An 11660-nucleotide genomic window follows, 5' to 3' on the forward strand; every position below is an offset into this window, starting at 1 on the left:
AGTGTAATACTGTATGGTTTTGTTGGCTATGTATTTCATTTAAGTTGATTGCAGCTGAGTATGGAGCTATTGGCCAAGTCAATAAAATATTTATCTGATTTATTTACCTAATCTTACACTGTAATACATAGTAAGTTCCGTAACATCTTTCTCTTGGTTATTATTAGGATCGGAAAGTCCACCTGTTTCCCTCCTACACACACACACACACACACACACACACACACACACACACACACACACACACACACACACACACACACACACACACACACACACACACACGTGTTCAGACTCACAGAATTGGACTATATCTTTGTAAGGCTACTTCACTGCCAACCAGCCATTTTCAACCCTGTTCAAATCCCCTTTTAGAAGATTAGGTGGTAAGTGTGTGCCCAGCCTGCTTCGTTTTGCTTGTGGGTTTTGACGCGTTTTCTACTCTTTTTTTCCCCTCAGAAGCTTGAGAGGTGAATGGTGTGATCAGTGTTGGAATGCAACAGGATTATCATCTGACCTTAACCCAGAAGAAGCAAAGCAACCACACCATTGAACCACACGTTTTCTGATCTTGCACTACAATGACTTTGAGTTTAAAATGTCTACATCACTGAAGCACGTTATTCTGCAGGACAAAGGCCAGGATGTTGAACAGAAGTTGGACTGGAGTTACATTGAATGGGTTGAAAATGAAGTTGTCACCACAGGTGTGGTGAACGCGCAGACACAAACGGATTTGGGGCCCTCTGAGCACAAGGAGTGTCAGACCAGCAACCCAGTCATAATGCACATAGATCTCACACGGACGCACTCTAAGTTGAGACATTCGTCCCTGGTGGACACTCATGGTTTGGTTGCACCTTTGTTCCAGTTTGACCGGCAGGCTCCTGGCCGCATCTCCACATCTCCCACCTTAAGGAGGATGAGGAGCACCCGACGTCCTCTAAATGATTCTGTCAGAATGGGGAGGACAAAGGAGGAGCCTTCCACTGCGAGCACGCCATCCACCATATCCCCCCTGTCCCCAGGACACAGAGTCAAGTCTCCTCTTGCAGCGAGCCCCCTCTCTGATGGAGAGATCTGTCATGATCATCAGTCCATTTCATCCTCTGGCCGACAGAGAACAAGATCACATAGATCAAAGACTTTTGACAACGGTTTTGCTTCCACGAGGCAAGAATGCCGCAGTGCTCATCCTACTCTTATGAAAGAATTTGGATTTCCTGATGGTGAAGTACAGGTGAGCTTTTAAATGTCTGTCAAAGCATTATTTTAACTGACGCATGTCTGCATTGCAAGGGAAACATGCAAACCGCTTCCCACCATCACCTAGAGCCATGTGCTGATTTTTTTTTAATCCAAAGCCTATAAATTAAATTGTTACACATTCTTTCCTTGCGGAAGCCCTCTCTCCCTCATTCCGCCTTGCCTCCTGTGGTGGTCATTCACAATGCAAGCTTTTGACAGCAAATGAATCAGCAGTTACATGCACTGACAGCTCTGACCATCCCACTGCCCGGAGAGCCCTGGGAAGTGTTCTCCTTGGGCCCCTATTCACCGCAGTCAGCAGTCACCCAATAATGGAGGGGTCAGTGAGCGATGGAAAAAGATAATGGGGAGATCTATTCATCAGCTCCTGGTATTCAAGCAGGCACATTCTTAATAAAGTCCCGACATTCTCCTCAGATATCGGAGGCTTTTGAATCCAAGCGACCACTTAAAGGACTGACTCAGATTTGAATGTCTTTGAAAGTGATATAGTGGTGTCGTTAGCAGTCGGAGGTCTGAGCATGTTCTGTTTAATGCACAGCGTACAGTCAGACACTGTTAATATGGCATGTAAATAGTATAATAGAGCATCAAAATCTACTGTATGACCATTCTTTTTTTTAGATTATAAAGTGATTTTACTTGTGGTTTCACCACCCAAAGCCGAAGAAGTTAATCATTTCAATGAATTTATGTTAGGTTATTATATAATTTCAGTGAATAGTGATGTATGAGTATTGAAATGTTAAAGTTTTACATGAACTGATGCAGTGTTTTCCTCTTTTACAGGAGAAAGGGCATTACCATAATAGGTAGGTCCACTTCATGTCTCCTTGCATGTTGTCAGAGTAGTTTGAAGTTTGTATATCAGGAATGTAGTCAAATGTTTTTCCTGTATGATAAGCTGGACTACAGAGCTCACCTTTGTTTTTGGGGGATTTTTTTCATCCCTTTGATTCATCTCTGATTTGCATAATGATCCATTGCTGCTTATGTCTCCTAAATGTCTGTCAAATCATCTCATTAACACAAAAACTTTAGCTTTAACATTTTGCCTTAACATGCAGAGCACCTTGCTGTATGTGCTTACTGGACACCCGTGAGTAAAGATGATTGGACCTTTCATTCAAGGAGCCCCATTGTGCATTCATTGTCAGTCATGTCGTTGTTAATGGAGCATAAGCTTGGTGGGTTAAGTTTTGAGAGTCCCATGGTTATGTATGGGCTAGACAAACCCTCATTAAGGCTGTTTTCTCTTACCGCCACCCACACCCCTCCTAATGGGCTGCTGGGCTCTTCCCCTCACTGGATAATTAGGCAGCTATTGTCCCTGTAATTACACCCTGGCACTGTGCCTCTTACAGTGACCGGGCCCTGCGAGCCATTGGTTGAGACAGTTTTGTTTTTGAGCATCATTATTTCTCTCGTTGTGCATGAACAAAGCGCCCATTTTTACAAGTGCTCTCGGTGGCAGAGAGGCTGACACAGAGAGAGCTTTCGGAGTTGCCACCAAGCAACAGGATGTCATTGTGAGGATGCTGTGAAATGAACTGCACGGAGGCACTGACCTGGTTTACAGCCATAATCGTGCCTTTATTTACTGTCCTATTAGCCACGCATCCTCTGCAGTACTCAGGTACGACTGCTGCGGACTACAATATGTTTTACTGTTGATTCAGCACTGCCCCCCTATACATTGATGTGGAGGGAGGGGGGTTTAAGTTTACCAGGAAGAACACAGTCATCGCCAGCGAGAGCAAGGAACAACTGGTTCTTTCACATTTCAACAAAGTAGTCCTGAAGGAAAACGTACCAGGTTACCACTGTTCAGCTGCAGACTAACTTATCCTCCAAGTGTACAGGTTGGCCTTTATGTGCACTCGAGTTAGTCGTAGTTGGCTGTTTGTCCAACTGAGCAGGCATCAGAAATGCAACTACTTGTATTTGTACTTTGTAGAGGAAGAAAATACAACGCATTACAAAGTTTTAACATACAATAATAGAAAAAAACAGTACCAGCATTGTTCCTCTTGCTTGTACTTCTGCTCGACTTTATTGTATTGTTAACATAAACAGAGACATTAGCCCTCATCCGTAAGCCAGTTTCCTCATGGCCTTTTCCAAACCTTCTTTCAAATGATGTGTAATTATTTCTCCTTCATTGGTTGCTTTTCTATCTACTCTAAACTGTTCTATTAACTCCAAGACCCTGAAAAATTTAGAAGTGAAACCACAGAGCATGGACTCAGATCACTGACCAGCGTCAGTTTGCTGAAAGTGAACCTTACCTTTTGTGAAACCAGCCTGTCTGGTTGCTGTGTACCTTATTTTGCTGACTGCAGCCATGCTAAAACACTAGAAGTCAGCTTGGCATTGTTTGGATTGTGATTATTGTGATTAAACAGCCACCATTCAAGTTTTACTACATTAAGAATCTTTTTATTCTTGTAACGAATGAAAACATTCACCTGATCATGCCTTTTCTAGATATTCAGTCCTAATACTTAATATCAATCTCTCTAAACTCTGTAATATCTTTGAATTACAACAGGCATGGAGTTAAAATTTAGATTTTCACACGTAAATGCTTATTTTTAATTTCAGCAATAATCCTTGAGGTACAACAGCAGAGGATAAGTCAAAACACTTGAGAACAGTAGCAGCTTGAGCTTTGCCTGAGGCTAAAAGGCAGGCCTGTGTTTTTCCAGCTTCAGCTATGGCTTGGTCACCAACTATGAAAGGAGACAAAGAGGATTATCATTGGCACACAATGACAGCTCACCTCCTTCCACACAAATAGGATGATCCATTAATCTGCAGCTATCCACATATAAGCCAGACACATAATACTTGTCCTTCATAAATTCTGCGACTTGTATTAATCGCCAATTTGCTGCACAATGCAGATGGTATTTCAGTGGTATTTCAACCATGTAAAATGACAAGAGGAATTCTGTTATTTCCTGTGACTTGCAGTAAGTCTTTTCTCTTGGCTGTACATTTACAATAGAATAATAACAATTCTTGTTGCACTGGATCTCAGATGCCCAATGGGGCTGTTTTTAAAATGTCAAGCACTGCTACCAGTTTACATTTTAGGGTGTTTCCAAAAGAAAAAGTTTCAAGTGGAGGGTCTCATGACGTTTACCTGCCTGCTGTGTCTTCAGGCTGCAGGAGAGGAGGCGGAGCTCTGTGGTTGTCAGCTTGCCAGGATTGGATGTTTCACCAGGAGACCTTTTTGTATCCAATGGAGTTGCTGACATATTGAACGGGTCCAACTTCTCTGGTAAAATGATGTATTGTGTAATATACTTAAATTATTGTATATGTTGTTTATCAATCGGTGAGCCAAGTCTCTATCAGTTCTGGCAGAACACCAGTGATCCGCCCGCTGTTAAGTGATGCATAAACTGATTTATCTTCCTTCAGTCAACATACCATTTGATGAGCAAAATGACCTATTAACAAAATGGGCCCTTAACAAACAAATCAGAGCAACATGTGCACATTGACGTTTGGTCGTGGCCCGCTCTCTGTAACAGAGGTTCACCAAATAGTAGTAGTAGTAGTTTTGACCCTTGACCCCCAGTCAGGAGAGTTAGTAGCTGCTGCAAGTTTTAGTTTTCATTCATGCTTTCATATTTGGCACTTTTAGAGTTTTAATAAGAAGCACATTGTTGCACAACTTTTTCCAGGCAAACCTAAATTGAATTTATATATAATCCATCATAAATCTTTAACCAGTCGTATGTGCAAAAATAACAGCATATTTCACTTTCTGTAAGTCGTGTTCTCAGGTCCACCACAGTTTTTATCCGAACACACTGTTCTGTTTGTTCGATTCTAATCCCATCTGTTGGACAGAATTCTGCCTTGTACCATTTTTTAGTAATCAGTAGTTTATGGTTGTAATTTTTTTTACAGATACTAAGAAGTTAAAGTGGCCTTTTTCAAGACGTAGTACGGTAGGTGGTTGTCTTTTGGTGGTTGCTGTGTGTGGCTTCATGCCACCAGAGTGCTTGTGGTTAGTTTTTATGTACTTTGTTTTAGGAGTTGGCAGTTGGTTTAGACATTGTTCTCTGACCCACTTCTCAAAGCAGATTAATTTGGTTCCTCTCATCTACAGGGTTTGTAATTGGTAAACACTTGTAATGCAAAACTTGAGCCAAACTTGTTAATTAAGATTTTGAGCATGCAAGACAGTTATGTGGACAAATATTTGAACAAAATCACAACTATGCACGCATATCTAATGTATCTATATTTTCACCTTTCAGACTAAAGGGAAGTCGCACATAGGCACTGTGTCAGATATCGAGAAATATCTCTCAACAGTACAGATTCCAGACTGGAGAAACCCTGACCTTCAGAAGTATAAGGTGAGAACTTAACACTGTCAGTAAAAACCCCTTAAGCATTGTGGTTTTTGTTGTGTCAATTGTGTTTGTTCTGACTGCATGGAATGACTTCTAATCCAAGCAAAGTCACGGCCTGAACAACTAAGAGATCCAGATTTCCAAACCAAACAGGATTCAATGTTTAACTTGTGGCTCAGAAATAACAGAACAGCAGTGAGAGGGAAGCTCCTGCAACGTTTAAATGACACAAGTTATGCAAGAACCAGAATTTCTAGGCAGTAACCTGTCAGCCACTGAACACATGTGCACAAACAAACTTGGCACATGCCTTACTGACATGCCTACAGTCAAAGAATATACAGTTATTATACAATATAAAGGAAGATAAATGTCTCATTCTTCCCCTTTATTCGTCTACCTTAGTAGTTTTTCCTTCCTGCCAATCAATGATTTTTCTGTTTCTATCCCTTTGTATGTAGGACTACTCTCTGTCAGAGTTCCTGCGGGACCAGTCTTCCCAGGTGAACGCCACCTCTGACCCTCAGGGCTTCAAGAGACAAGAGGCTATCTGGGAACTCTTCACTAGCGAGTGTGTTTACTTCCTGGATCAGCTCATGGTTCTCAAAGAGGTGACTCTGCACAATGCCCACGCACAGGCAAATATGCACAAACAAACAAACCACAGGACCACAAATAAAATGACCAAACCCAAATGAAACCCAACACCTGCTGCTTTGTGCTGTTTGTCTTGTCACTGATCCCTCGTGTAAAAGTCTTTTCAAGTTTTCCATTCTTTACAGCCATGGATTAGAAATTGTATGCCAGCACAACAGATTGTCTGAGCCCATTCTCTCTCTGACTTCTTTGTTGCATTCAGGTGTTTTTGGCAGCACTCACAAACCTGCATGAGAGGAACTGCCTGACTGATGTTGACTCGTGGAGGCTGTTTGCAAACCTCAACGAGCTTTGCCTGGTGAGACGTGATGCAAATAAGTAACAATAGGCCTGCTAACTTTGGATGCACTATGTAAATAATATAACAGCAGCCTTCATGCCATTGAAATAAGAGTCCATTGTGCAGCGTCATAAGCAAAATAAGAACATTAGGAATTTTTGTATCTTCATGTAGTATCTATAACACGATTCTGTTCTTATGTAATTATCTTACTGGTGTGGTGATACTTGACACTGATTGTTTTCTGCTTTCTGCAGGTGAGCTTTGGTTTCCTGAACAACCTCCTCCATGTCATCAAGGATGCGTTGGAGATTACCGAGGGTGGCAGGCCCACCCTGCTGGAGCTGCTTGGCAAGGCTAGTATGACTCATGTGCGAAGACACAGTGACGGTGACACACTGATTCTAATCTGCACGCAATTATTCATCCAACAGTTAAACTCAACTAATTAGACATCGGAGACAAAGGAAATCTCTTATTTTCAGTTAGAGACCGGTAAAGGCTGCTGGATATCCAGTATTTGTTAAACTAAAATGTTATTAGTAATCAAAGATTGTGATATTTAGAGTTATTTTATACTTTATTTGTGCACACTAAATATAAATGAATATATAATATTTTCTTCTTGCTTTTTATGATTTGTTTATCTGCAGCTTAGTAGCTGATGTGACCCAGCAGTGTTTGTATAACACTCCTATCTGTTGGCAGGCTTTCCAAGAGAGCATATGCCACTGCCTACAGAAGTACTGCCTCAATTACTCCACCGCTCTGCTTTATCTGGACAGCCTGAAGCCAAGAGAGGACTTTGGATCATATGTGAAGGTACAGTAGGAGAGTCACTGAAAGCAACTAAGTTGTGTGTGTGTGTGTGTGTGTGTGTGTGTGTGTGTGTGTGTGTGTGTGTGTGTGTGTGTGTGTGTGTGTGTGTGTGTGTGTGTGTGTGTGTGTGTGTGTGTGTGTGTGTGTGTGTGTGTGTGTGTGTGTGTGTGTGGGGCAAGGACACCGTGTACCTTGACAACACGGCAGGCAGTGCAGTGCCAAGTATGAGAGAGGACATGTAGCAACATCCCTGCCTAACAGCAAACAACCTGTTCAGTATCACTGAGGCCTGCCAAAGAGAGGAATGTGATCATTTATTCCCTGTGTAACCTTTCCTGTCATCCATGCTTATGAACCTGTTTGGAGTTTTGTTCTGGTTTGGTTTTAGATATCATTTTTCTTCTCACGCTTTTCACTGCCCATCCCCCCTGTCTTCTGTTCTAACAAACCCTGTGTCGACCCCTAACCTCCCTCTTTTTCGTTCCTCTTCTTCCCAGTGGTGTGAGAGGAATGAGCAGTGCAGGAGGCTGCAACTGCGTGACCTGCTGGTGGCACCACTGCAGAGACTCACCCGATATCCGCTCTTGCTGCGGAATATCGCAAAGAGATTTCAGACAGAGGAGGAAACCAGAGGCCTGCAGGCTGTAGCAGAGCAAGTGGACACATCTATATGTGAGCAGCACACACCGCTTTCCCGTTAATTACTTTGATTTAAAAACATTTTCAAACACATAACTTGAAGAGGCCCATATTTCCTCAAAACATGCTGTGATGCCGTAATGCTCTCTACCACCTTCCTCACCAGCAGACTGCTTTCGTTGATTAAGTGCGTATTGTTGCGTGGCGAGTTATGTGACTTAAAGCATTTCACACAGATCTTGTCAGCTGCTGATGACAAGCTTTCTTTTCCGCTTCATGTGACAACAATTCAGCGATGTCATTCAGCGGATCGTTTATTCCTCAGGGCTGTGGAAGTGGTTTACAAACATTTTATGATCTCGAGAACAATGTATACGCAAATGGAAATGAGGTTATCTCTGTCAACACAGAGAGACCCGTTTGTGTGTTTTACGGCAAACAGGTTACATGCCTTTGATGTCAGCCAGGAGCCCTGACCGGTCATTCTTCACTGCGTGTATCAGCCTGTAGACCTGTTGCGGCGGTTTACTCTGTAACTAGATGGACAGGCTGTGGGAAATGTGCTGCAGTTGCACACCATCACTGCCTATTTTTTGTACTGAATAAATAAACTTTCAGAGCCACACAGCGTTGGCTCACAAATCTCTAATTATATACTTTACCATAGCCATTAAACAGGTGCGGCAGAACTGGGGAGTTGGCGTGACAAAAATCGTTTCTCTGCTATGATGAGTAGGCCAATATCTCCTGGGTGTGGGGGATATTTACTGTAAAAGCTGAGTCTGTTGTAATCTCTCACGATACAGTCACACCCATGTTTTGTCAGGCAGCTATCACTACAAGACATGAGCCACGTTGTTACACTATGAAAACTTTTTTACCTGTTATTTGAAATAAAGATCTTACGAATGTGAGCAATTCGATCCCAAAGTTCAGTAATACTTCCTTAACAAATGAGCTTTTTAGCAATGCATTCCACTGAGCGTTTTTTGTCTGTTTTTTGTCCTTCTTGACTGAAACGGCATCTCTGTCTGTCTCCAGGTGATTTAGAGGGAAAGGTCAAATGGCTGGATAACTACCAGAAGGTGAAACAGCTGAGAGATGCCCTGGTTTGGCTGCCTGTTTGGGAGAGAGACAAACGTGCCTTCATCCCTGAGGTCTGTATGATTATGGGTGTTTGTTAATATATTAATAATAAAGCTTTTGCACGTGTGAGTGTTTGCGAGAGCCATGTTGACAAAGCAAAGGATGAAAGTCACAGCAGTGCACACATCTCTATTGTGCAGATGATCCAATCATTTACCTATTTGGGAGTGAAATCAGATATCAAAGTCCTCATGAAAAGAAAAGGATTTCCGATTATTTACATTTTACAAAGCTGTGTGTCATTTGCTGTTACTTTGGTCTCAGAAATGCAAATGTTGAAATATCAGCTTACTTGTCAAAAGGTTGAAAATTCTTCCTCCTCGCCTGATTGACTGCTTCTCTTTCAGAATCTGAAGCATCTTTTGAAGGCTGTCACCCTGGAGAATCTCATTTCTCACAGGAGCCTGCTTCACGAAGGGAAACTGGTGCTCATAGGTTTGTAAAGTTGGAACCGGTACAACAGACTTTACGTTACCGCTTAGTTTTGAGCACAATCTGACACTATCTCTCTTCGGTTCTTTACCAGAGAACACAAAGATGATCGATGTCTATCTGTTCCTGTTTGACGAATTCCTGCTGATCACAAAGATAAAGCGAAACAAGAAGGTATGTGCCTCTCTGGTGGATATTCAATACAGTATGAGGCGTCATCCCCGGAAAAAGGGTGTTGTAACTTCATTACACTCTGTCCCCTCTACCCTGTCTTGAGCAGCGGTCCATCGGCCCAGAACAAAATCCTCTTAGGACGCCGCAGCACCTGGAGCTGGATCAGCTGCTGAAGGAGGGATGCACCTTCACGGTTCTGGACCAGCCTGTCTCTCTGGACCGACTCCAGCTCAAGAACATTGATCAACTTAACGCCTCAAGTATTAAAAACATTAGTACTAGTATTTTATACCTTGTAAACCTTCAGAATGCTTATTTACTGTCAAATTTGACGCTGTGATGATCACCATATGGTTTATTTTTAGCATTTAGCATTTTAGTATCAGAGTGACTACACTGATTAGAATAAGCCAGACAAGGACAACCAGTATTGTTTGTTACAGTCATTTAATGGAAGAATTGTTATTTTCTGCTTCCTTCATAGCATCGGGGCTGCCTCATTCTTTCATAGTCATGCACCAGAACCGCTACCAGCAGTGCATAGGTGCATTCATCCTGCAAGCTGCGTCAGAGGCTGCCAAGGTAGATCACTTCAACTGTCAAGTTTCAGAAGACCTGCTGTCCAATAACAACTGGCCGTGCACCTTCATGAAAATAATGAATACATACCATACAGATGTGCAAAATGATATAGAGATATATTATTTATATATTCAAATTATATTCTGGCTGCACTGTTAACAGAGAATCCCAGCAATAAGGCTTTAGGGTTTTTATTCTCGATTATCTTTTTAAATATATATATCTCTCAATGTAGGTTTGAAAGATTATCAAATAAATCAATTCTTAACTTACACATTAGAGTACTTTGAACGCTCAGTTATTTATAGACATGTGCCTAAAGTTTCCTCTTCCTAAAATTTTCATGGTTTGTATCTGCAAGTAGTAACCTTTTAAAAATGTATGAGCTTTTTCATATTAGGTTAATTATTCTTGAATATAACAATATAATTTCCAGTAGAGTAGCGGTTCTGCCAGTCATTTATTTGAGTCTCTCTGTAAATGGAGGGAAATTGTTAAAAAGTCACTGAACAGGAGTGATTGTGCATATATGATGCTGTTTTTAAGTGCTATAGAAAAGTATTGCTAATGGCTCTTGTCAATACACTTTACAAATGAAGGGCGAAGCAAATTGAATAATCAGTATTGTCTGAGGAAACCATCCTAACAGTAAACCTGATATTTCTCTTTCTGAAAACTTTTGTGTGTGTTTTCTAGCGAGTGTGGATGTCAAAGATAGAGGGCGCCATGACGGCACTGCTGAAGCTGGACTCTCAGCAGCCGCGAGTCAAGGGCTACTCACTGTGGCTGGAGTCTTCACAGATATGACCCATCAGACAGCACTAGAAGCCATCTCAACCGTCCCTACTGTCAATGTGCACTTCACTGTCCCCCTGAAGTCTTTTAAATGACTGTTCTAGCACTAGGATTATTTTGTAAATTCATTGTTAGCCCTGAGAGGCAGCTGCTGCAGTAGTGTACAATAAATATCTGATTGTGTAGCACAAGTTGTTCTTGAGTGTTTTTCATTTTTAACCCTCACATACTGTTCATATTCTAACCCTTCATAGTATCACATAATGATTAAGTCTGAACCACAAATCTATTTTGCATTCATGAATATATCATTAATCACTAATAAATGGCTGATTAATCCATAATTAAGCTTTTAGAGAGCACACAGAGTATTTTTTAGATTTCATGTTATTTCTTTCTAGAGAAAACTGACAATCACTGTCCTAGGTTACCTAAAACAGGACATAATGACCTTTATTGAATGTGAAGAACGTAAACATTTTTGAACAAAT

General features: G+C 41.5%; 1 protein-coding gene across 1 annotated transcript; it reads left to right on the forward strand.

Moving 5' to 3' along the window:
* The first annotated feature begins 476 nt into the window (after positions 1–476).
* plekhg7 (pleckstrin homology domain containing, family G (with RhoGef domain) member 7) lies at positions 477–11335 on the forward strand. Its single transcript, XM_062421423.1, is given in 17 exon segments — positions 477–560; positions 563–1240; positions 2059–2081; positions 4437–4555; positions 5194–5234; positions 5547–5648; positions 6107–6256; positions 6505–6600; positions 6840–6938; positions 7291–7404; positions 7899–8073; positions 9082–9197; positions 9534–9621; positions 9713–9792; positions 9899–10052; positions 10277–10374; positions 11071–11335. Coding segments are annotated over 17 exon segments (2310 nt in total). The 5' UTR covers positions 477–494; the 3' UTR covers positions 11182–11335.
* The last annotated feature ends 325 nt before the right edge of the window (positions 11336–11660 follow it).

This window comes from Scomber scombrus, chromosome 6 (genome assembly GCF_963691925.1).
Source record: "Scomber scombrus chromosome 6, fScoSco1.1, whole genome shotgun sequence".
Taxonomy (NCBI): domain Eukaryota; kingdom Metazoa; phylum Chordata; class Actinopteri; order Scombriformes; family Scombridae; genus Scomber; species Scomber scombrus.